Source organism: Myodes glareolus, chromosome 27 (genome assembly GCF_982192425.1).
Source record: "Myodes glareolus chromosome 27, mMyoGla1.1, whole genome shotgun sequence".
Taxonomy (NCBI): Eukaryota; Metazoa; Chordata; class Mammalia; order Rodentia; family Cricetidae; genus Myodes; species Myodes glareolus.
Window position 1 is genome coordinate 35,516,903 of NC_142052.1, and position 26,630 is coordinate 35,543,532.

General features: G+C 47.8%; 1 protein-coding gene across 5 annotated transcripts in view; it reads left to right on the plus strand.

Annotated features, from left to right (window-relative positions):
* Window positions 1-26,630, plus strand: part of Myo1b (myosin IB) — a 164,423-nt gene that overhangs the window by 51,130 nt on the left and 86,663 nt on the right. For all 5 annotated transcript variants that reach the window (XM_087902379.1, XM_087902380.1, XM_087902376.1 and 2 more), the window contains exon 3: window positions 1,004-1,119. In XM_087902379.1, coding sequence (XP_087758505.1) covers window positions 1,004-1,119 — 116 coding nt within the window. The remainder of the gene's footprint in view (window positions 1-1,003; window positions 1,120-26,630) is intronic.

Consider the following 26,630-nt stretch of genomic DNA (forward strand, 5'->3'; position numbering starts at 1 on the left):
ACCGCGAGGAGGGCTCATCATTTACTCAGTAAATATAAAAGCCACGGCCAGTGGCCACGCTCTCATGTCTGGCATAACTATGTCTTAGACAGGCAGGTTTTCATTTTAAACCCCTCATTTGCCCGTTTAGGGAGGCTCTTTCTCTTCCGTCCTCATGATGTCGAAACTAAGGAAACCAGAGCTGCCAAGACGAGTTTACCTGCAAGCAGCCCAGACGGTTGTCACCCGTGGTGTTGTGCTAGGCACAAAAGGGCCGGAGCCAGTTTTACCGGGGCTGCCAGCAACAGAAGGGTGAAGCCCAAAGGAAGAGAGTTCTAGTTGGCAGCTAGGGGTTAGTTAACGTCTGTTGAAATACAGCGTTGACCCCTCAGGGCGTCCATTTCAATTGGCCGTTTGCTGTCAACTCCGCATTAAATGTATGTTGCATCAGAAAGCACTTGTCAATGCTACTGCCAAAGTGTATTGTAGCGTGGAATTCTGTGGCGTGTATATTCCCAAGGGCTAGCTAGCTGTGGACCTAATACTGAATTGTATGTGGTCTGTACTGGTTTAGAAGGCAGGGAGTAGAGGGACTGTGCCCGAGGGAAGCTTTTACCCTAGGTGTGGGTGGGGCTGGGGAATTGGGCAGCCGAAGCTCCAGCTCACTTAGAAGGCTAAAGGTGACCGAGGACAAACGAGCTGTAATTGCTTGCTTACAGTGAGCGTCAGTTACGGGAACTTGGCCAGTGTGACGGGACTTTGGAGAGCTTCTGGAGCTTTTGTACAGTCATAAAGTTATGTCAAGATTTATCTGAAAACGTATTTCCAGTCTACAAATGTGTGCTCTCCCTGTATGAGCAAAACGAACATGCATTATTGGCCGCCTGTCTTCAGAGAGGCACAGTGCTCTTGAAGTGTGTAAAATCATGGTGAGGGATGCAACTGCATCACGCTGAACTTGGAGGTGTTTGAATGTGTCCCGTTTGCTGCTAGCCTCTGACTGTCTTCTTCTTCTGCTTTACAGACATACATTGGAAGTGTGGTTATATCCGTGAACCCCTACCGGTCCTTGCCCATTTACTCGCCTGAGAAAGTGGAGGATTACAGAAACAGAAACTTCTACGAGCTAAGCCCTCACATGTGAGTACGGCCGGCAAAGGCGGCCCTTCCCCTCCAGCGTGTGATTGACAGATGCATGCAGCTGTCTCCCGGAATGAGAGGAAAGTGGTTTTGTTTTTAGTTGTGGTTTTTAGCTCACGGGAAAGAATGTAGAAATTTATAGTTAGTGCCTCAAAAAATAAGGCGGAATGCTTAAGTGTAAAATATTTCTGCAGCGAAGTCTGGGAACAGCAGCTGCTGCTTAGTTTTGCACACAAAACAGGAATGCACATTGTAAGAGTCCCGCAGCCTGGCGTAGCGGTGCACACCTTTAACCCCAGTTAGTACTCAGGAGACAGAGGCAGGAAGATCTCTGTGAGTTTGAGGCCAACCTGGGCTACAGAGTGAGTTCCAGGGCAGCCTGGGCTACAGAGAGAAACCCAACAGCACTGCCACTGTCTGGCTTCCAAGGACATTGCTCACCCCATGTGTGGAGCAGGCTGCCTTATTTTCCTTACTAGATTTTTTTTCTAGTCTGCATGACCGAACAAAAGTCTTTCTTGTTTGTTTGTTTGATGGATCAACAACAGACTTGGATTATTAGATTTTTTTTTTAATTGCTCACGTAAAAATGTCTGAAAAAGCAAAAATAAATAAATAAATTATAAGGCGAAATCGTAAGCAAAACTAAAACCTTCTTATCTCTCCGGTTACGTCCTACTCACTTATACCAGAAAGGAGTCTGTTTGCTTTTTACCTTCTCAAATCCGCTGCTGAGTTAAAAGGAAAAGAAGAGAGATCCTGTTTGGGCCAAGTTGTGTAATGAGTCGAGAGCCCCAGGCTTCTCTGGTTTGTGCCTGAGCAGAAACATTTCCTGCCCCTCCTCGTGGGTTTGTGAGTGCTTTACCAGAGTTCTTACCATTTTCAATTGCAGTCAGTTACTCGTGGTGACTTGCAAAGCGGCATTGGTAGGTACAATAGAATACTCTTAGGTGGTAAACCGTTGCGTGGAGACTTAAGACATCAGGGAACTGTTGCTGGATGCCACGCTGGGACTCATGTATGCAAAGGTGCCCGGAGAGCCGTCAAGGGCTCCGCAAGGTTGGGCTGTGATTAATGCCGTCATTACTGTTAGCTTTTAGCAGCCTTCTCCTCTCATCAAACGAACACTTCGTTGGAAACAACCCCAGTTGGCCGTGAGAGGCGTATAAATGAAGACGCGTGTTCTGCATTCACTGTCTGTGAGCAGAAACTCCGATGTGGAAACATTTAGAAGACGTCCTGGCTGAGGAAAAGATTAGTCTGTCATTGGGATATTGTGGGGGCGGGGGCTGTGTGGCTTTTGAAATGGTTAACCTGGACTTCTGTGGGTCAGATGCTCAGCGGCGTCTACGTCCAGACACGGTTTGGATGAGTGAGCAATTGCTGTTGTCCAAGGACAGTTTTGATTGCCACACGCACAGGTGGGAGGGCTCTACTGGTCGCTGGCGGACAGGGATGCCACTGTCTGTCCCGCAGCGGTGGCACACGGCAGTCCCAGATCCTAGAACTGTCCGTGCACAGACAGTAGTGCCCGGGCCAAGAAGCTCGGCGCTGAAGTGGAAGAACCATGACCAAAGTCTTAGTTGTGCTTCGTTTGTGGTTAGATATCAGCTGCCCCTTCTGATCAGATGAAAAATGAGCTCTCATAATTAAGGATATATGTGGATATGTGTACACATTTATATCTAGTGAAATAATCTATGTCTGTCTATCTATCTCATTATCTATGTGTCTTTTGATTTTTCAGTGATTCAGCTCACAGGGACATGTGGGGTTCTTTGGAACTAAATATTTAATTATACAAAAGTAGTTATTAAAACTTGAGCAATCGCCAGGCGGTGCTGGTGGCGCACGTCTTCCATTCCAGCACTCAGGAGGCAGCGGTTGGCGGATCTCTGTGAGTTCGAGGCCAACTTTTTCTACAAGGGCTAGTTCCAGGACAGGCTCCAAAGCTACAGACAAACCCTGTCTCAGAAAACCAACAAAACAAAACAAACAACAAAAAACAAAACAAAAGTACTGAGCAATCTATATTTTGCCAATCTAGTAGATTTTGATTATCCTGTTTTCTTGGTTTTGCCAGTGGTCTAGTCTCACTGTGCCTTAAGAAAAATTAAAATTTGAAATTGCATTTATAAAATCATTCCTCTAGCTCCCTTGCAGTGAAGTGTTGTATTTGATGCCGAGTTTAAGTCTTAGGTCTTGAAGTCGTGCTCAGCATATGGTGTTTGGAGTCAACGCCAGAGTCTCTCGTGGACTTATTCGGAAAACATACTGGGGAAAGCCCGACTTCAGGAGCCCGGCTTCCTGTGGGCCTCTGGGCTGTGCTTACACACACTGAAGTTTAGCTCACGCTGCAATAAATATGTGCTTGCAAATGGTTTTCATTCCTGCTTGAACTTCATGCCGCGGACCGTAGCCATTGGCTTTACTGGTAACGATGCTAGGTGTGCCAGCCAGTGCATCTTGAGAGTGACCATTGCTGGCACTACCCTAAAAGGCTTTACTCTTGCTTCTCAAAATAATCCTGGTGATGGCAGAGCCCTGGTGTGCTTCATACCTGCCCCTCGGCCAGAAATGAGTTCCACACTGTTCTCAATGGAGTCTCTCTTTATATATATATATTCATTCATTATGTATACAGTATTCTGCCTGCATGTATGCCTGCAGGCCAGAAGAGGACACCAGATCTCATTACAGATGGTTGTGAGCCACCATGTGGTTGCTGGGAATTGAACTCAGGACCTCTGGAAGAGCAGCCAGTGCTCTTAACCTCTGAGCCATCTCTCCAGCCCTCAACGGGGAGGGGGGTGTCTCTTGATGCTTATTTCTTCAGGGTCGCCTGTGTTCTCAGACCCCACACTCTATAGAACTATCATTGTGTCTCAGCTTATATCCACTGCCTGCCGCATCAGTCATATTTTCCACTTAGTTTTAAATCTGGCCTTTGGCAATGTTCTGTTGTGGTAGATGTGTGCTCTAGGCCCTGCCTTGGACTGTCTGTCCTTAGCCTCTAAAGCAATCTTCTAGGAGACAGCAGGGCCCCCGCTACCCTGGTGGAGCGCAATACCATCAGCAATAAAGAATTCCCACCGCTGAAGAGAAGAAGAACCATTTGGTGGCCCGTGAAGCCCTGCATACAATGCGTCACGGTGGATCTCATCACCAGTATGCGCAGAGTTGCCAGCTCCTGCCCTGCCTCTTGCATCCGGCCGGCTGGCCACGCCCGTTCAGCACAACATCTCTGCCAGGCTTTGCATTGGCCACTCCCAGGGCTTCTTCTCCATCCTCCCCAAAGCAGCTCTGGTGCCTTCCTCAAATCTCAGAGGACCAAGGATGGTAGACTTCTCACCTCTTCTCTGTCCCGGCTGGGTCTGTTGCTCTCCTCACAGTTAGCAGTTTAGCGTTTGCTCGGGGGGGGTTCTCCGCCAGGTCAGGTCTCCCCTATGAGCTATTAGCTGCATCTGGAGTGTAGGAGGGGACAGCGAAGATACAATGCGTGGAGCTTGCATGCAGGCGTTGGCTCTCTCATTGACTGTCTGGAGACAATTGCTAGAAGAAGCTGTAACTTGGAGAAATAAAGTGATTTTTCTCTGTTCAGTGGGAAGGTAATTGTTAGGATCTTCGTGAGTGAGAAATATCTATCTGATACTTGGATAATCTTGTGTGTGTAGAGGGGCTTCCCACGGACGTTCCGTAGCCCAGTAGGAAAGGACCGTGGCTGCTGCTAGCAATGACAGTGAGAATAATAAGATGGGAGACATTTTGCCAACCACATCTCTCGCTCTTTTCTACATACTCTCTCCTCCTCCTTCATGCTGGGACACTTTCCACTCCCTTGAGTGTGTGTATCTTCTTGCATTATTCCCTGTCAATTTTCCCTGGCAGTTTTTGACAGTATCTCAAAACAGGCTTTGTCCTACAACCCAGGCCAGCGTACTCTCAGATCACAGTGTTGTGACATGGGGTGATAATATTACTTTAGATTTGGATACACCTTAACTCTAATTCTTTCAAGAATTTGGTTTGGGCCAGCTGGATGGCTTGGCAGCATCCTTGTTGGAGATCAGTACCCACAATCCATGTAAGGTAGACGGGGAAAACTGACTCCTCTGACCTCCACACACGTGCTCCGGCATGCATGCCCCCCATCATAAACGCACATGTCACCACAATTAAGTTAAAAGAGAAATGGAAATCACATTTAGAAGCGGAGCTCACTGATAGTCTACTAAAAGTGTTTTCTTACAATTCTTGTCTTTAAAAGTCTCTCAGATTTATCTTTTCAGTCAGTTAGAATATTTCATTCAGCTAGAATATTTACATTCACGTAAGTGTATGAGGTACAGGCAATGGAAATACGTAGATAAAATATGTCGCGTCTGCCTTATCATGCGGTTTATTCAGGCCCTTAAAATAATCTTATCTTTTCCGCTACCTCTCGCAACCTCTCGCCCCGGGGAAAAGCCAGTCTGCAGCTTAAATAACCTCTGGGTAGCCAACCCCAGCAAGCCACGTGGGAGACGCAGATAGGTCCAGAAACGCGGAAGCAAGCCAGATCTTAGTGTTAGGCATATATGGAGTTGTTACACACCTGAGCGCACTCACCATTGGAAAGGTGGAAGGCGGGAATCAGCGCCACCTGTAAGGCGTGGCATCACGTGGCTCTCTACAAAAATAGGATGGTTTCCTACCTAAAGTCTCTCTGAAAAGAGTGTCTGCTGTACTGAGGGCGTGTTTGGCCCCTTCACCATTCCCTTCCCTGGCAGGGAAGAGCCATCCCCTTATGTTAAAGCCACACCTTTGAGCCTGGGCTCGTCGGGTGGCATCTTCAGGGAGGCGTGGTTCCTTTCTGGTGTGATCTTAAAATTCTTTGACAATGAAAAGTTTTTCAAAGGTATCCCAAGGAGGACTTGGTCCATTTCAGACAGCTCAGGAGCTGGATCCCCAGAGAACCACCTCAGATCTCAAACTTCACACATGGGAAAGAGCAAGGAGGATGGGAAGAGGGGAAAGGATTGGACTTCTCGGCTCCCCCCAGCACCCAACTTCTCGGCTCCCCCCAGCACCCAACTTCTCGGCTCCCCCCAGCACCCAACTTCTCGGCTCCTCCCAGCACCCAACTTCTCGGCTCCTCCCAGCACCCAACTTCTCGGCTCCCCCCAGCGCCCACAGGGATTTAGTTGCCAGGCCCAACTGGACTTTTGTCAGCAGCTGTTTGGTCTCGCTGCTGTTGATACTGTTTATCAGCCACCATCAGGAGCTCTGTTGTAATCAGGCTGTGGTGTCTTCTCTTGGGCAGCCTGCAGGCGCTCCTGTGTGCCCTTTGACTAGAGAGAATCTTTGGCCCGTTCTTCAAGGTTTTCTGTTGTCTGTTTCCTCTAACCTCAAATCCTGCTCGTCCTCCTGGAACCGACCACTGAAGGCCCTTCCTACCTCCTCTCCGCGTCTCTTACCTGTGCGCTCTGCAGATTGTTAAACTCGACTTTATGGGCAGATCCTGAGGGACCGTGCCTCAGGATTGCCCACGGGACCTTACGCAGTCCTTCCTTCCTCTCTGGTTAATTGTGTCTAGTCTCATCTTTTTCTTTTAGATTTGTTTATTTTCCTTTACGTGTTTATGTCTCATCTACGTGTATGGGTGTGTATCATGTGCATGCCTGGTGCCTTTAGAGTTCAGGAGAGTGGGCTGGATCCCCTAGTACTAGATTTAGAGGTGGTTGTAGGCTGCCATGTGGCTGCTGGGACTTGAACCCAGGTCCTCTGGAGAGACATCAGTGCTCTTCACTGCTAAGCCTTCGCTCCTGTGCCCAGTGCCATTTTTTTTTAAATTACAAACTTCTGTAAATTAGGATATTTATCCTGCTCGCCTCTGTAGCTCACGCTGCCCTTTCTTTAAGAGCTGAATAACTAGGAAGCAAAAGAAATGATAAATGATTTTTCCATTTCGCTGGGCCTCACAATGGCGACGTAATCGAAAACAAGTTCTTCATAAAGATATCGAGGGATTTATTTATTCAGATGTCATATACCATGATGGAGATTTTTCATTTTTTTGTTAAAATATAAGAGTATGTATTTTGTAGTGCCCTCTGATCCTGTTTCCTTAGATGGTTCTCTTTGTTCATGCTGTCCATGGAGGGACCCCCCACTAAAGGGCAGAGTGGCTCATGCTTCTGCCAGAAACTCTCTGATGGGCACAGCCCAGGCAGGATAGAGCAGAAACATCCTGTAGGGCACTTTTCTTTCGTGCCCTCCAGTTCCCAAATAACCAACATCGAGAGCTAATATTAATTATAAATGCTTGGCCTGTAGCTCAGGCTTCTTACTAGCTAACTCTTTAAAAACTCATGCTTCTTATGGGTTTGCACCTCTGCCATGTGGTGGTACCTTCCTTCAGCACGACATGTTTATATCCTGTTTCCTTGTTTCTCCCCTGACTTCCGTGACTCTGCCCTTCTCCCTCCCAGCATTCTTAGTCTGGTTCTCCTGCCTACCCTTATCCTGTCCAGTTATTGTCCCGTTCGCTCGCTTCTTTATTAAACCGATTAGCACAACACATCTTCACAGTGTACAAAGGGATAATTTCCACAGCGACGGCCTTCTTGAATTTGGATAAAGTGTGTTGCTGATATTACAGTAAGATTTGCCAGCACTATTTGAAGTCAGCCGGCTTTCCATTTTTGTAATGGAATCTTTGAAAATTTAGAAAGATGATTTAAGATTTCAAAGGTGTTCTTATTGCTCTCATCTGAAAATGCGGAAGCTGGGGGAGTTTGCATGGGGCTGATGTCAGCCGTCCAGATATGTCTCCAGAACCTTTGACCCCCATGTTTGCACCAAGCCGAGTTTTTAGGACTACATGCCTGTTGAGTGACGTAGGTGCCTCATGTCCTGAGCCCTCGGTTGGCCTGTTTTTCATTGCTCTCCAGGTGAGCCAGGTAAATGTTATCAAGAACATTCTGATCCTATCTCGGACTGTGGAAATGACGAAGTTGGGCTCTCGAGCTTAGGGGTTCTCTGCAGGAGACCGGTAGACCAGTGGTGTCTCTTTTATATGGTCTTTATAGTGAGAACTTGTAATGGTTAGATCAAGGGTGTGGCAACATCTTTTCCTAAGGAGTGCTTGTGTGTTTGTTGGGGAGGGGGCCTTGCTGAAGTTACTGTATTGCTCCTCTCATTTTTACTTTTAGAGCCATTGAACCTTTGGCTGTTCTGGTGCCTTCTAATAAACTGGATGCCGGGAGATGTTTGTCCTTTCCGGTCTATCACACGGCCTACTTACCGCTCTCTTTTAGGCGTTGGGAGGCAGCGGCAGGCAAAACAAAATTCTGGTTTTCATCGGGGAGATAACATTTTTGACGGAATGTACTCAGAGGCTGAAATCTTGCACAGCAGCCGTTAGGAGGAGGAAAGGGGGAAGAAATAAGACCTTAGTGAAGGGACAACGTGGTGGTTTTCAGTGGCAGCCTCACCACGGGTCTGGGGTCACCGTCTTTGGAACCATGTAAAGCCATAGATGGCAGGTTGTGGACGGAGGCGCTGTTTCCGTGGCCCACGTGCACACGCGCATAACTTGTGCGAGAAGGAATCAGAGTGCTCCCATTTCAGACCCTTCGGATCAATGTCTAGCCGGCACAGTGCCATCTTAAGAGGCCGAAACTCTCCTTTTACATTTACGTGGGACTGCTCTGGCAGTCAGCAGAAGGCAGATGCCACGTTTGTCTCCCGTCTTTGAAAACACTTGTTTGGTTTTGAACAACTGAAGATTTAGGAAGGTTCACCTCAGAGGGATCCGTGCCATTTTTTTTTTTTTTTTTTTGCGGTACGGTGGCCCTGGGTCAAAAGTCAGCTGCTACCTTAGCCGTGACAAGTGGTCTGTAATGAGGCGTGTCTCCTGGCCTGAGGCACACCCTGTGTCTAAAAGTGCTCCACACATCGGAACTCTTTCCTTGGAATCCCAAACCTTTCCCTGCGTCTGCCTCTTTCCAAGGCTACTTAGGTTTTAAAATTATAGTTATTTATTTTATTCTGGGGTGTGCATGGTAGCCAGAGAACACCTTGCAGGCAGGCGGATCTCTCCCTTCCACCCTGTGGGTCCCAGCGGTTGAATTCAGGTCCTCAGGGTTGCTGAGTCGTCTTGCTGTCCTGCCTGCCTGGAGCTACTTTCAAAGCTGTCGGAGGAGTCTGTTCTATGGGTAGAGAGAGACCCTGGCTAATTGCTATTCTTTCAGATTCTGAAGCTTCTTAAACAGAAAGAGGAAAGTGATGCCGGCCAAATATGTTACCATAAAAGTTGTGGTGATGTCAGACTCTGCTTGCCAGTAGAAACAGTTTCTAATACACCCAGGAAGTCTCAGACTCCTTATCCGAATTGTAGACGGCTGTTAAAGTTTTATTGTTTCTTGTCAAGTGCTCCTCTGGGATTTGGAAGACTTTATCTCAAGAAGGATGTTTGTAAAACTGAGCATATATTCCGCTGTTCACACCAGCCTAGAGGGACTCTCGCGGATCCAATCAATCTCACCGGAAAGGCTTAGTTCTCAGCCAAGCCTACCATTTCCTGCTGGTTTCTGCTGGGCGCTGTGAAGTCCTTCAATGGTCTGAGAAAAAGCCCTTTTGTTACCTGTGTGGCCCAGGCCTCCGCCCTTGTCACCCAGGCCTTGCCTTAAGGGTGTGTGCTTAGGAGGTGGGGAGGGACCACACCTGTGCCTTTGTTGTTGTGGGAGGAATCCTTGCTGGGATCTGTGGCTGGCACTCAGTTGGAATTTGCCAGGATGGGGGCTGGCCAACACTGGTCCTGATCTATTTGGGGGAGATGAGCCAAGGGTCTTTGGGGTCTGTACTTGGGAGAGTGCAGTTGAGACTGCCTGGGCCTAAGAGTTGAGCAGCTCACAGGGGCTGAAACCCAGGCAAAAGGGAGTGGGGAGCGGGCTTCAGTGTGCTAGCCCAAGAGGGGCCTTGTTCCTGCTCTAAGTTTCAAGGTATGCCTTCCTGCCAGTTGCAGCCTGTGAGGAATCCAAAGTGATCCAGCAGAAGGACTCGAACATTCTCCCAGTGAACATGGTTTGGCATCCCTAGTCTGTGCAAGCTACTGTGGATGTGAAGAAGAGTTTGTCTGGAAGGCTGCCCGGTTGGTGCAGGAGACACTATACGTCAATAATAACCAGAGAAGGCAACGGAAGGCCATAGAAAGCAGGGTGCATGCACCCTGGTTCTTCCGGTTTCATTAGTGTCGTTAACAGAGGGCTCAAATATTTGAGTGTAGCAGTAATGTCACAACCTGTGGAGATTTTGGGAGATGGGCCAATGGGCTCTTGAAGAATGAGCTTGTTCTGTGTGCATAGAAGAGAGTTCCGGGTCAGAGAGGCATTCTCCAGTCAGAGGTGCAGACGCCATCATTCAGCGTGTTACTTGAATGCCTGTCAGGAACCAAGTACCCTGTGCAGATGGTACCTTCTGTGTTCACAGCGGTGCGGATCTAGATCTACTGGTGAAGGGTTTTACTTAAGTGGTGTTCGGATCCCTCTGTGGCGTGTGGGTTCTCCGCGGAGCTGTTTTATTCCTAGGCGGCGGCTGCTGCTGCTTTTGAAAAACCCATGGTGTTTGGTTGACATGAGTTGGAACCGGTCAGCCCTTGAGGTGTTTACTGTTGAGGGAGCAGGAGGTGGTTGGCACCCGCCCGCTTTCATTTAAGACTGTTGGTTAAGAGAGGACGGCATCTGTTGTCTTGTTCTGCTCTTCCGCTCACAGTACAGTGTTGAGATGGTTACTGTGTCCTCGGTCCCCGTGGGATTCTCATATCTAGCCATGGATGTGGTGTCGGTACGATTTCTAACAGCAGAGCGTGTGATTTCCCCCAACGCTCTTGGGGTCTCTGGTACTGTGTGCCTCACGATCCAGTCCATTTAAGCACTCAATTCCTTAGAAATAACTTAGACCTTATAGGTCACAGAGTGTCCAGCAAAGCCCCCGCGTCAGGTGCCCTCTGTAAATGGGGCGTCCTGCTGGGCCATGCTTCTTTTTTCAGTAGCCACACATTGAGGGATTCCCATGGCTGCCTTGCCCCTTTCTCTTTTGAGAACTTTCTAGAGCTTCTCATGAGCTCAGAGAAACACTTAACATTTAGTGATTTATTAAAAAGGATGAGTATAAGAACATCAGCTGGAAGACCCCGTGGGGCGTAGTGGTCCAGGCCAGAGCCTATGCCTTCCTTCCTGGCATGCTGCTGTCAACTGTACCTCTGTGTCTTGCCCCTAGAGCCCCGTCTATGCCCCGGCCATCTCATTGTTCAGGTTTTTTGACCTGAGTTCTAGAATCCCCCACCTTCCTTTGAGATGATGAGATAGACCCAGATTTTCCCTGTCGGCCGCAGGCTGAGTCTTCCTGCTGGACACTCTGGCTTGTAATTACCAGACACCCACTGTGCGTTGTGCGAAACCCCAGGTAAGAGACCTTTGTGTGAATAAGAAACTCGTTACTCAGGAGATTGCAAAGGTTTTAGGAATGCTGGGGACCCGAGGCAAGGACCACGTTGCGTTGAGCGTGTCTGTCACAAGAAGCCTGAGAAAGCTGGCCTCAAGTATTTGACGGCTGGATTCCTGAAGTTGGGACAGTTTCTGGAGGACCTAAGAGTGTTCTAGAAACTGGAATGAGTCGACTTCCACTTGAAAGTGGTTCAACAGTTCTGTCCTCGGAAGCCTGGGGTGTCCCGGCTCCCTCCTTAGGTGGCGCCTCACGCCTCACGTGTTCACACAGTCAGGTCCTGAAGGGCTTCTCTCCCTCACCCCTTCCAGGCTGCATGCTCCCTCCCCCCTCTTCCCTTCACTGTCAGCCTGTGTGTCAGAGGGCTTTCCTTCGCCATGCCCCCCAGTTATCCACCGTTTCTTTGCTTTCTTTTATTACAAGACTGAGAAAATTATCCCTGAGTTATCTCTTTTAAGTGAATTCACTCTGAATCTTTTTTGTTTCTCTGAAATAGTTTTTTTTTATTTAGAAAAATTATTACATGTATTTGTTTGTGTGTACACACACACACACATGTTGAAGTCAGAGTACGGCTTGGAGACAGTCCCTCTACTACGTAGGCAGGTTCCGGGGTTTGAACTCGGGTCGTCAGACTTGGCCGCACACTCTTCCACCCGCTCAGGCACCTCGCCGGCACTAAACTAGTTAGTTGAAGGTCAGCAGCCTCCTCCAAGTTGTCAGAACCAGTGACCAGTCTTGCCTTGTCTCTGGCAGCGTGATAAACCCCTTCCTGCAGACCTTAGTAGTTTAGATTCCTGGCACGAACGTTCCTGTTTTCCCCACTTCTGGCTGCCACCTCGAAGACTCCTTGGGATGTGGTCTTCTTTTAGGTTCTGCCTTAGCGTGCTCGGCTGTGGGACTACGTCTGGCAGACGGCCGCTTGAGATAAGTCCCGGCTCCGAAAGCCTGCGGCGTGCCCTGTGTCTCCCACACGCAGCCCTTTGGTGTCTCCCGATGTCTCCCAGGCACCGCACACGTCACCATGTTTTAGGCCCTGCTCCCTTCCCTCTGCCTGGCTGTGGGTGGTGCCAGCCCCTCCTTTTCATTACTCACAGCCCAAACCTTTCTCGCCCGTTTTCTGCCCCCATGTCTCTCCGATCCATCCACCCACTCCCTACCAGTACCCTGCTGGCCTCCCGATCCTGCTCGGTGTCCCCCTATCACCTTGCCCTCACATGTTAGGGCGAAGGGCTAACCGCTCCTCAGGTGGTTCTGTTTGCTGCTCAGACCTCTGCATGTCTTCCCAGGTGCTGGGCTGCTGCCTGACTGCCTTTCCTATTTCTCAGCCCCTTCCTCCAGAGCACCGGCTTCCCGCTGCCAACCGGGCCGTGTCACATTGCCCTTCCCCACCTCAGCGACTGGCTTGCTCTCACTTTGGCCAGGGCCACGTTTCCGATGTCAGGTAGCCTCTGCATGGAGGGCCTACGATCGCAGTCCCCGACCCCCATTCTCGTTGTCCGGTCACCTCCTTTTCTTCGGTTTGTCTTCCCACTGTGTGCTCGTTTGCTTATTTCTTTCCCGCTGGTCTTCTGTGCTGAAGTGCCATTTCCACAGGAGCTGGAGAAATTTGTTCCGCATATCCGTGTGTCTGTAGCAACTACCACAATGCCTGACACGGTGCAGCCGCCCCCTAAAACTTACAGAGGAATGAGTGCCTTTGGGCGTTTATTATTAGGTGGGCATTTATTATTAGGTAGGTGTTTGTGTAGAAGACGTATATTTGACCTCAAGGATCTTCCTGTCAAACCGAGGTGAGATGCAGCTGTTTGCTTCTGTAATGTAACAACAGCGTACAGTTGTTCCTTGGCGTATCTGTGGGATTGTGGCTCCGGAACTCTGAAGATAATTCAAATCTGCCGAGGCTCAGGTCTATTTAGGAAGGACAGGTAGTGGGAGCTCATACCCCCACCTCACCTCCATTTTAAATCATCTCTCGGTTATTTATAAAACTTAGTATGGCATGCCCGTGATACAAGCCATTGTTACTTTGTAAGACTCAGAGAATACTGGCAAGAAAGTGTGTGCCTGCTCAGTAATTTTTCTTCCAAATCCTTCCCATTTGTGGCTGGTTGAATTCATATATGGGCAAACTTGTGACTGCAGACAGCCAATCGCAAGTGTTTATAGAAAAGGAATGAGTTGGGAGGCCCCAGAAGTAGTGTGTCCGGAGACTCGGGAAATGCTACCTGCCTTGGGTCTTAAGGAATTCTCGAAAGAGGCGGCAGCCGTAGCTTAACAATTAGCTGTATAGAATGTAATTGGAGAACACCACTTTGGGCTAGGGTACAATTAGCCAGGGTGTTAGGAAAAGCTATTTGGGTTGAGTTGATGGCTCTATGCAGTGCTAGTTTTAGATTCTATTAAAACATTCAAAATACCAATCTGCTTGAGTCATCGGGAGGACGGAAGGCTACCCAAAAGCAATAGGGGTAGGGTTTGGATACGCAGTTATAAGCTTTGGCTTCTGGAAAGAACCGCCGCCTTTCAACTCCATCACTAACTGGAAAAAAAAGTTTGCAGACTTGTCGAATGTGCTCAAATGTGTATGCATGTATGTACTATTTTTAATGGATGAGTGACTTACCGTGGAAATAACTTATAAGTGTAAGCAGATGTTAATTCGTTTATGGTTTGATGACAAAGCCCCCAGTTGCCATTGGTGATGGATCAGGATGTCATTCAGGAGGGGCGGCATTTGGTGCAAAATACACTGACTTCTACAGAGTATATCTGCTTTGCATATGAAGCCCCTCTCTTTGGATATCAGTGCCCAGCATCTGGGTGCACGGGGTGGGAGGTGAGCTTCAAGACTAGAAGGACCATCCAAAGCCTTTAACGAATGGCTCAGCCTGGCTTTACATAATGTAGCACTGGGGGACTGAGTAGAAAATGCGCCTTTTCTCTTGCACGTTTCCCCTCCTCTGCCCGCCTTAATTAACAGTGTTGGAGTTAGGAAGGCTCTGGAGCCAGAGGATCCTGCTGCCCTCCAGGGTGGACTTCGGTGTGGGAACTGTAGTCATCGGCAGCTGCTTTGGTTTCACAAGAGGCCCTCACGTCCGTGTGTCCTTGCTCAGTGTTAGCCAGATAGCATGGCTGCTGCTTCCGTGTGCGCTCTGGCTCTGGCCAGCAAGGTCTTTGCTTCCATCAATAGAACAGGGGCGAAACACAGGCATTTCAGTTCGAAGGGTCTCGCCCAAGGCCTTACAAGTACATTAAAAATATTACTGAAGTATAGGGTTGGTAGAGAAACAATTTGTAAGCTGAGCACATGTTGCTGAGATGACGTGAGATGAGTCAGTCATGGCTGTCTGGTTACTCATTACCTGGGGCCTTGAGCAGAAGGAAGAAGGAAGTGTGGAAATGTGTGTGTGTGTGTACTTTCTGGGCATTGTTCCTGAAACCCATAGAAAAAACGGTATCTACTGCTTTGAACATTGCTTCCTTTTCCCAGCGTAGCTTTCATCTCAATAGCCTTGTATCTAAGGTGGGGAATGACAGGCCTGGTCCCGCAGGCATAATTGTACCGTAATCTTTACAACTCGAAAAATAGTTATTATTCTCTGTACTCGGGGACCTTTTTCTTTGATTACACACAGATGACGCTGATAACAAGTATCTCCATGAGAATTAAAATATGCCCTCAGTAAAGATTCGGGCTCTGGAAATGGTGGTTTGATAAATGTATAATCTGTTTCATCATTCCGCTTCTTCTTGCCTATAGTTCCTCTTGCAGTAGTCCTGGGCACCATCTGGATGAACTTCCTCCTCTCTAGTCCAAGCCCTGCTGGCCTTCAAGGCCCATCTGGGGCAGCACCTGCCTCAGAGGCCTCTTCGCGGGAGTGCGACACCGTTGTCCTTACCACGCAGTAGCGTGATCTTACAGTTCGGTATTGTGAACTGTCTGATATGGCTCAGAATTTCCTATGACGTACTGGCCTTTTTCAAGAGGAAGCACCTCCAGGCAAGGATCGAACGCTCCCCTTCGTTGATTGCTTCAAGGTCGGTGGTTTTAGCATCTACTGAGGATATGTGCTCTGTGGTCCAGTACCGGTTTCCTCACGCATTGTGTATGCTATGAGATGCACATAGAAATAGAAATTCCAACTTTTAAGTCACTGTGGTGGTTTGAAAGAAGATGGCCCTAAAGGGAGTGTCACTGATGAGAGGTGTGGTCTTGCTGGAGGAAGTGTGTCACTGTGGAGGTGGGCTTTCACTGTGGAGGTGGGCTTTGAGGTCTCACATACACTCAAGCCACACCAGTAGACAGTTCATGTTCTGTTGACTGCAAAATACAGAACTCTCAGCTACCTCTGTAGCGCCATGTTTGCCTGCATGCCACTGTGTCCCACCATGACAGCAATGGACTGACCCTCTGAACTGTAAGCCTCCGCCATTAAATGTTTTCCCTTCTAAGAGCTGCTGTGGTCATGGTGTCTCTTCATACCAATAGAAACCCTAAGACAGTCATGAATATTAGAAAAATCTAATCTTTCGTATCCTTACTCCTGTGACTCAGAGTATCCTGTGGGGTACCTGTGCCTTACTTTGTAGGCCTACTAATAGATGTGTGGTACTATACCCAGGAGATACCTGTATTTAATGTTCCGCTGTTCTGTTCTGACTGCTGATAAATTTCTGTGGTTGAGTCAAAACTCAAGGTTATAATGTACTTGAGATCTAGTGATGAATTGTAAGGAAGGTAAAGGGTTAGGACAGAGTTGTGCTGGGCTTGGTGAGTAAGGCATGCCGTGACAAGTGTTCAGATGCCGACCTAGTCTGATGTGTCTCACATAGCTTTCCCCAGGCTTTCTTCCACATGCCAACCCAGGTATCCAACCTGCTTCAATGTAACTAGCTAACTAGATGATAGATAGATAGATAGATAGATAGATAGATAGATAGATAGATAGATAGATAGATAGATAGATAGATGATAGTTGGGTGATAGATATATGGACAGATAGTTGAATGATTGATAAATACATGATAGATAATAGATTACTGATTGATTGATTGATTGATTGATTGATAGATGATAGATAGTTGGATGATAGCTATATGGAGAGATAGTTGGATGATAGATAGATAGATGATAGGTAGATCGATAGATGATTGATAGATAGATGATTGATAGATGATAGATAGTTGGATGATACATATATGGATAGATAGTTGGATGATAGATAGATAGATAGATAGGTGATAGATAGATGATAGGAAGATATGGTTTATAGATAGATAGATAGATAGATGGATGGATGTGTTAACATCTGAAGTGAGTACCTGACTTAGAAGCAGAAGAACAGAGCTTGTTTGGCCCTTCCTCTTTGGCTTCTCATAGTCATGTAGGCTCGCAGCCACAGAGGAAGCTGAGAATTAATCTTCCCTATTGCCAGGAAGGGGGACTGGGCAAGATGAAATGTAGTGAGCACATCCTCCCGTCCCGTCTCCTGCATCATTTCAGTACGGTTGGCCGTGTTTGTTAATTTAGCTCATAGAAGCCACATAAAAGCTTTTGCCTGGATTTAAGGCATGTGTGGGATGGTATATTTTCGTCAGACCGTGCTCTTTAAACATTTCAGGTCTTTTTTTCTTATAACTGTAATCACAGTGTGTTTTCACATTTTCCACTTTTAATCCTATTTGAATACATTCTTGCAAAAATAAAGCCATTGGCTCATTTTCCACATTTCTGCTGGTACTCTGTCTTGCACGGGCTCTTCGGCATAGACGCTGGTGACTCTGGTTTATTATGAAGAGGCTTTTAGCAATGTCATAGTTACTGTTTGCAGAATGAGTCAGTGTTATGTGATTCTTTGAAGACGTGGTTACATGCTTGATGCTTTACTGAAGCAGTTCTGTTTCGGGCATAGTTCCTGTATTGATTTTCTTAGAGCTGGTATAGCTATTGGGATCTTTAGGCGATGAGGTGCTGATTTCGTCTGTGTTTCCCACACACTTACCTGTTGGAATTTTGGCACAGTGGCTCTAACCGGCTTGGAGAGTGAAGCCAGTAGAATGTGAATGCTTTTGGGTCCCACTCTTCCCAGATGAAGTAAATTTCCTCCACACTCGGGAGTTTAAAGTTCTGTGTAGGGACAACGTAAATTAAATCTTCTTTTTCCAAATATGACTATAGTCAAAGGCAGATGCTGGAGAGGACCACAGAAGAATTTTGCTTGTCTGTTTTCCTGGTCAAGGAAGAAAAGAAAGAATGCTCACCGAGCGGAACCAATCTTGTGATCCTGAAAGGGGTTTTTCCCAGGGTGAGGCTTGTCTCTCTCACTCCAGATATGTCCCCCACTGCAGTTCCCTGGATGTGGGACTGGAAACAAACAAAGAACAGCAAACACAAGAAAGGAAAGAGAATAGCACCCGGGATTGTAGGAGAGGTGGGTGGTTAACATGGGTGGGTGATGGACGGAGTTAAGATCAGACAGGCATCTTGAGAAGACAAGAGAATCCACCTCAGTGGACCTGCCTGCTTTCTGGTTTCCAGACACCAGTCAGAACAGTAGGTTCTGAAAGTTCTCTGCCTAGAGATGTGCTAAACCCTGAGTTGTAGGCTCTATTTGGTAAACCTGTTTGTGTGCGTGCGTGCGTGGTATGTGTGTGTGTGTGTGTGTGTGTGTGTGTGTGTGTGTGTGTGTGTGTGTGTATCCATCTGTCCGTCCTCTACTGTCTCCCCTAACTCCCAAAGGAAAATCTCTGCATGGAGATATGTGGTCCCCTCCGTTTTGACTTACTTTCCTATCTTCTCCTATTCATAGTTGACTGAAGACGGCTAACAGTTTTACAGTCGATGTAATGAGTTAACTGGCCTTTAAAAGTCAGAGCAGTGGGGATGTAAAATGTACCTGAAGCTGAGAGAGAGCTGGTGCCATGCTGTCTCCTGCGGTAACAGAACGCGTTCTCTTCATTTCCTGGTAGTGGAGGCAGAAGGGGAAATGTAATTATTGTAAAGTCAGTTTTGCATAGGGGAGCAAAGTGTCTTGTTTGCTCAAGAGAATAAAAGTTTTCCTTGTGGACTAGAATGAGCTCTCTCTTCGGGGACTTAGGGCACCCAGGACGTCGTCATGGATATCTCCCTTAACTTCCTTGTGAACATAGTATAGGAACCTAACACCCATGTTTCTACCCACAGTTAGAAAAAGTGAGTCTATAAGAAGTTTAACCCAGCTTCTAGTTTTCCGCTGTCCCTTACGTCATCCTTATAAGGGACCGCGTGTGCCTAAAGATGCTCGAGAGAGTTTGGACGTGGAGGGACCGGAGTGCTTCAGCTGTGGCCTCCCCTCGCACAGCACCCTGGGGTGGTGAAGCATCTAAGAGGCTCATTCAGAGAAACCTGAACTGCTCAGTTGAGCCACTGCCAAGTCCTCTGAATCTGTAGGGCCTAGGAGAGGGGGACCAAAGCCCAGGGCTCCAGCGGATGCTGATGTGTCCAGGGATGAACCCCAGTGGCAAATGGGTGGGGTGGTGTCAGTTGATGAAGAATGCAAGGAGCCCACAGGTCATAGTGTCTCCTTCAGGTGCCTCTGTGACTGGTTTCGGTCTCTGTTTGCCTTCTTCCTGGGGTTCAGAGCATCTGAAGCTCCCTGGAGGTGATCTGCTATGAGAAGGACCTAGAGTACATGTCGTCTGTGGTCAGTCAAAGAGAACCGTTTGTTTGCTTTCATTCATTTAGTGATGAGGTCTCGCTGTTAGTCAAGACAGGCTTCAAACCCTTCGGTTCAAGTGCCCCCGCCCCCCCCCTCCAGTCTTTTGAGGAGCTGGGACTGCAGGTCTACCATACCATGGCCAGCTCAAATCTAAGTCACACTTGAGTAATGGTTGATGGGGAATCTCTGTCAGCCAATGTGGAATCTCTGTCAGCCAATGAACTTTAAGAGGTGGGGCCAAGTTAGGGGCGTGACCTTTTGGCTACCTGGAGAGAAAAAACTCTGGGTGGTCCAAGGTGTGTTTCTCTCTCTCTCTCTCTCTCTCTCTCTCTCTCTCTCTCTCTCTCTCTCTCTCTCTCTCTCTCTCGTTCCCGCACTACACAGCAGAGGTTGGATTTCTCATTCCTGTTTTGTGAGTTTGCCCCTTATAATAATAATAAAAAAATATTTGGTCTGTCTTATAGTTAGCCTGCTATTTCTCGACCTGCGGTAATTCAACAAACGGTGACATTTTTTGACGGCTTATGAAGCAGATGAAGACTTTCCTGAGATAGGTGGCTCCTATTTTCCCTAGGGAATCGGGTCCTAGGGTACTCTACAGTTAGTTTTCTCTGGACCAGCTGATGATCAAACACTTCTGGAGCCATGCCGCACTGCCCCCTCCCCCCGCTGGGTCCTTAGAGTTACTGGTGAGATGGAGTAGCATTGGTATAGTACACACCAGGGCGGGTGTGGTCTTTCTATTCTTCAGGTTGTATCTGCAGATCTAGAATGACTTCAGGAATTGAGATGCTCCGTGTTCACCTCTTGATAAAATGTCAGAGATGCTTCCCTCCCATTCGTGATGGCTTTATTCCCAATCTGTAGATTTTCTTTCTTGCTGCTGTGGTGAGGGTCCTCTGCTACTGTTCCAAGACATGTTGCGAAACTGATAGAACAGCAGCATGCCACGTCTTTAGGTGACTGTTTGCCCTGACTTCAAAGAGTATTTATAGATATTGGCATTAGGGGGAATTGCCAAATCCCCCCAAAAAAATTGCTTTTAAAGATTTATTTTGAGAAAATAGAATAAAGGCGACTTCTCTGAAGGTCTCTCCTTTGGTTTAAGGTTTAAGCTTGGGCCGGGCGGTGGTGGTGCATGCTTTTAATCCCAGCACTCGGGAGGCAGAGGCAGGTGGATCTCTGTGGGTTTGAGACCAGCCTGGTCTACAAGAGCTAGTTCCAGGACAGGCTCCAAAGCTACAGAGAAACCCTGTCTCAAAAAAAAAAAAAGGTTTAAGCTTGAACCCTGTGTAGCCCAGGCTGTCCCAGAGTCTAAATTCTCGTGCTCCGTTCTCCCAAGTCCTGTGGTCACCAGGCCTCTGCTGCCACACCTGCATCTTCTGCAGGAATTTCAACCTCGTCGATTCTCGTTTCTGAACACATGACGGTGTACGTGCATATGCAGACCTAAATAACATTTCCTTTGGTTTCACCTTTATTTGGTCATTTGGAAATAATCAAAATTGGCAAGCAGACTTTCAAAGTGCCATGCATTAATTTCTTGCCTATCTTTTTCACGAGTAAGAGGACAGAGCGTGTGAGATGTCATCTCAGCCATTTATTCTGCACCGTGTCTGATGTGCTGATCCTTCTGGGAGCCTGGGTAGAGAAGCTGTAAACCAGAAAGTCTCCAGACTGGTGACACTGTATGCTACAGCTACAGTAGATGAATGGAGGGGCTGCCGTAGACAGACAGACAGACAGGACTACAGTAGACAGACAGACGGGACTATAGTAGACAGACAGACAGGGCTGCAGTAGACAAACATACAGATGGGACTACAGTAGACAGACATACAGATGGGACTACAGTAGACAGACAGACAGACAGACGGGACAATAGTAGACAGACAGACAGATGGGACTGCAGTAGACAGACATACAGACGGGACTATAGTAAACAGACATACAGATGGGACTGCAGTAGACAGACATACAGACGGGACTATAGTAAACAGACATACAGATGGGACTACAGTAGACAGAATGACGGGACAATAGTAGACAGACAGACAGACGGGACAATAGTAGACAGACAGACAGATGGGACTGCAGTAGACAGACATACAGACGGGACTATAGTAAACAGACATACAGATGGGACTACAGTAGACAGACAGACAGACAGACAGATGGAACTGCAGTAGACAGACAGAGAGGACTATAGTAGACAGACATACAGACGGGACTACAGTAGACAGACAGACAGACGGGACTACAGTAGACAGACAGATGGGATTTTAGTGGATACAGTCTGCAGACACGGGCATGATTGATGTATGTAAGGATTACCTTAGTCTCTGCATGTTAGTTAGAAAGGGAGCTCCTTAGGTTGGGTTATGTGTGCGGTGGCTTTGCTAGTTTGCCTTCTCTGGTTACGCCCACCGGGAGATGTTGTTCTGATGGCATAAGCTTGCATCGGGCTCCGTTCTGTAACAGAAACACCCACAGGTACCGTGCCTTGCTTGCACTGGTATCTCTGGAGTCTCTGGGCTCCATGACAGCTCTTGTCCAGGGTCTTCCCCATTGCAGTGTCTGTGGATTGCTCTCAGGACTTTCCTTCATTCTTAAATTTTAGCATAGGTTTTTCACTAGTTGCCGGTCTTTAAGGCCTGATCTCATCCCAGATGCTCTTTCCTGATGCCGACACGAGATGGTCAGGATGGCTGTCTACTGGTTATTTTCTTAGGACTACTTACACACAGTGCTCTGACGGAAGCTTCCATGCGGATATTCTAGAGCTGTGGATTTGGGTTCACTTTGGAGCTGTATGCTGTGTGTGGAACCGTACAAAAATTGTTCAAAGTGATCAGTGTGAGAGCACTTTTTGTGTATCAGAGCTAAATCTTACAGTTCTTGTTCTAGAACTTACCAGGTGGCTGTCCTTATCATCCCTGGGTTGCAGAGAGGAGGGGAGCTAGGGGTCTCCAGCAAGATGGGCCCCATTTCTTCTTTTGGGATCGCTTCTGCATGGAGGAAGAGTGTGGGGAAGCAGGCAGAGTGGTTCTATTGCATCTGGGTCTCCTCGTTCGTCTATAGTGGACTTTTTGATATGCAGACATCTCAGCACTTTAGGAGAATAAAGTCATCAAACATAGCAATCAGATGATGGGCAGAAGAGGCCAGGAATCCTGATCTTGCCTCAATTTGTAGTGGAAGCCCTACTCGCACGGAGGAGGCCGAGTCTGGAGTAAGGGAAGCGGTAGTTTCCAGAAGGCAGGGCCACAGGAGAGGCCACTTGAGTCTGGAACCTCATCATTTGGTGACAGACTCTCCTTTCTCCACGTCCGAATTGCAATCCCCTGACCCCACCTCTCACGCCCGTTATGGTCTTTTTTAAAATGAAGACATGAATCTGGTTGTGTCATAAGGGAACTAACTTTCTATGTAGACGTCTGATTGATCTGTCTCAGATCTGCATCCTAATTCAAATGGATGAATTTCAAACTTTGTGCATGAGAGGGAGGGCCCCTTGGGCTGTCCACTTTCTCTTCTGCCCAGTGTGGGCCGCCTGGGAAATCCCCAGAAGTGCTCCTGATGCTCCCTTTGGTGACTGAGCAAAAAGCGTATGTTTTGGTAGAAATCCTTCGAACCATGATTTGGGGGGCGGGACTAAAACGAGCCTTGGGAAATGGCTACTGACCTGTTCTTTCAAATGCATCTGTGTCCTCGAGTGTATGACCCAAACCCAGACAGTAGCCCCAGTCAGCCTGCTGGTCCTTCACTGAGCTTCTGCTACATTCCAGACGCCATCCAGGATGCCCTGTGAACACAGCTCCCTGAGGTTTAAGGGGTGCAGCAAGTCTGGATGCTAATGTGCTTCCCAACTGCACTTCTTCTCTGAGCACTTCTTAAAACCCAAAGATGGCACGTGCTTGGGCTTCTAGTTCTGATGCCATCTCCACAAAGTGTCTCTGTGATAACGACGGTCGGGTCTCACTGTATCTGTTCCAGTATATGGATCGCCCAGCTCGGTGCTGTCCGCCCCAATGACCCTCCTGCAGCCCAGCCTGCCCAGCCAGTGTGAAACTGTGCTGAGCCTTTGGGCCCTCAGAGCCCTGTAGAGTAACTCACATCTGAATGTGGAATCACCAAAGGTCTCTTTCCTGAGCAATCTAGACATCTAGGGGGTGGGGCCTGCCGTCCGTAATGTGTGCTCTACTTCACAAAGTGAGTTTGGTTAGGAAGGGTCTTCCGAGGGATGCTTCTGGGTGAGTGTCCCGGACTCAGGTGCCCATGGTAGTCACAAAAGCTGACTCTGCATGAGCCATCTTGCCGAGAGCACTGGATAAATAATACATTTAAAGTTCTGGGACATTTGCCCCAGAAATTCATTGCAGCCGTGTTTACCTTGAGTTGGAAAGGCTAGCCCTGCGGATAAAATTATTTTAATGAGCACTGGGAAGCAGAAGCTGACTGTTAGAGTTTTCTTGTGGGAAGAGGTACTAAAAATACCCGTGGGCTAATTGGATGGCCGTGTACTTGTTCGTTCCTCCAAGCCGTGTGTTTTGCTCATCTTTGGAGAGAGGAAATCGCATCATTTCCTCCTCTAGCCTGTTGCTTCCTCCTGGCCCCTGGCCTTGCTTATGGCTTGGGCGCAGATCCTGCAGTTTGCCGTGCCTCAGCGGCCAAAGCCACGCTTTCTCCCTCTTCATTTTCTGGGTGTCTTTGGAGGGGGCATTGTCGTGTTTCTTACTACTCCCTACCCCTTTTGTGGGACTTGTAGGGTCTTTCCTGTTTTTTAGACCCACCAGAGAGCAGAGCCTCAGGACCATCTTCCACAGAGTCAGTGGGACGCTGCCCGTGTGAATGACCTTGTCTGCCTCTGCTTCCTCCTGCCTGTTAGTGACTAAGGGATGAGCCAGGCCTTAGCAGCCACCCATGCCTGGTGAGGTAATACCCTCTCTATACTAGCAAAGACTGGTGAAGAAACGGGGCTGGAGTTGGTTGGTCTCCTTTTCCCTCTTGCCAAGCCAGGACAAGTGCTACCAGTGAGGGGATGAGGGATTCTTGCTTGCCCTGTGGTTGCTTCTTAGTGCCCAGACATTTCTGGGTACTGTTTTCTTTCACACAGGTCCAGTTTTTCTGAAGGAAGAAAGCCCTAAGCAACACATCAGCTTTTACTGTTAGATCCCGAGGAGCCTTTCAGGCACAAAGGTGGCTGTTTCCTCGACATGGCTTTGAGAACTGGATCCAGTCCTTTTCCTTCCCAGGGTGGTTTGGGCACCACAAGCCTCTTATCTGCTTCCCAGTGCCTGTCTCCAGGCCCTGACGTTTGCAGTCGCCTATGAAAAGAGCCACCCATGAGGGTCCAACCCTTCTTCGTATCTGTTCCGTAGAAGGACAGTGTCCATGCTGTTGGATGAGTCCCGGGTCAGGCGGTTGCTCGGCAGAAAACTGGAAAAATGGAGGCTCTCCATTACGGTTTTGATGAGTTCCAAAGAATTTGGCTATGACCCTAAGCATTTTTCCATGAAGAGCATTGTAAGAATTCCTAAAAATCTCAGAAGACCGCCTTTATTTGTTTGTTTGTTTGTTTATTTTAGTGCCGGTAGTTGAACCCAGGGCCTCACGAGGCTAGGCAAGCTCTCCATTACTGAGTTAATACCCTCAGTTCAGGCTAGATTGTTTTCTGTAACCAGCATGTGAACTTTCAATTAAATTCAACGCTGCATTAGAAGAGTGTCTTGTCAAGTCGTTCGGATATTTTTATCATTCCTCGAACACGTGAACATCATGAACCATCGTGACTTTTACCCTCTAGTGGTTGCATGTGACCGCAGAGATTAACCTTTATTTTTGAATTGACACCTGGTGGACACTGAGGTTGGCGAGCTGGCCCGTAGTGATGGGGAGGGTGTTTCTGCAGAACAGCCCGGTTCTAAAGGAAGAACCTAGAGCCTCTTGGCCTTGTCCTGCTCCAAAGCTTGACACCTGAGCTGTTAGTCCATGCTCAGCTCAGTACAGATGTCTTCTTAAAAATGCTATTTTGCTTATGTGGTGTCCAGTGGAGACATGACTTTTCCAATTAATGCAGCCCAAAGAATAATGGCCACTTCTGTTTCTAATATGAGCGTATATGAACTTAGAAATTAAAAGTGTTAAATATTTTTATGCAACTATAGATTATTAAAAATATATCTTAGCTGGGCGGTGGTGGCACACGCCTTTAATCCCAGCACTCGGGAGGCAGAGGCAGGTGGATCGCTGTGAGTTCGAGGCCAGCCTGGTCTACAAGAGCTAGTTCCAGGACAGGTTCCAAAGCTATAGAGAAACCCTGTCTCGAAAAACCATGTATGTATGTATGTATGTATGTATGTGTGTGTGTGTGTAGGTATGTATGTATGTATGTATGTGTGTATGCATGTATGTGTGTATATATGTATGTGTGTATGTGTGTATGTATGTTTGTGTGTATATATGTATGTATGTGTGTATATATGTATGTATGTGTGTGTGTGTGTGTATTAGCAGTACTGTGTTTTGTTATAGTGTGGCCCAGTACTTTCTGTATTGGGATGGCAGTTTGAGCTTCCTCGGAGCTTTCATGTCGAAAGTGTGATTCCTTACAGAAACAAACCAGAGTTTAAGCATACTCCATGTCGGCAGTATATCTTGACACGTGCTTCTGTATCCACTCTCATAGGCCACGTGACTGGCTTAGTTTACCTTCTGAAACTCGGTTTGTTTGAGATAGGGTCTCGTGTTGCTGCAGGCACTCCTTGAGTGCAGGAAGATGACCTTGGACTGCTCTGCTGCCAGGAATACAGGCGGTGCCCCTACACCTGGTTTCCACTGTGCTGCATTCTTGTTGGGCAGGCTCTCCAGCCACACCCCCGTCTCTCATTTATTGATTTTTGTTTGGTCTGGGTTTTTTTATTATTATTATTAGTATTATTCTTTCTTACCCAGTGTTTTAAAAAAGTAATTTTTTAAAAATTCCAGTTTTGGTACTGTATGTTTTTTGTGGTTTGGGGATTTGGATACACACCCTTAAACTCAGAGAATCCTTGGAGACTCGGTGTTGGAATGCACACCCTGCTGCATGTCAGAGTGCAGTGGTGAGGTCCTGCCCTGCCTCACTGGCCCCAGGCCTCCCCTTTCCGTCCTTCCGTCCCCTTTCACTTCATATCTTGCTCTCCTCTCCTCTCCCCTCCCCTCCCCTCCCATCCCCTCCCCTCCCCTTCCTTCCCGTCCCCTCCCTTCCCCTCCCCTCCCCTCCCTTCCCCTTCCCTCCCCTCCCCTCCCCTCCCCTCCCCTTCTCTTCTCTTCTCTTCTCTTCTC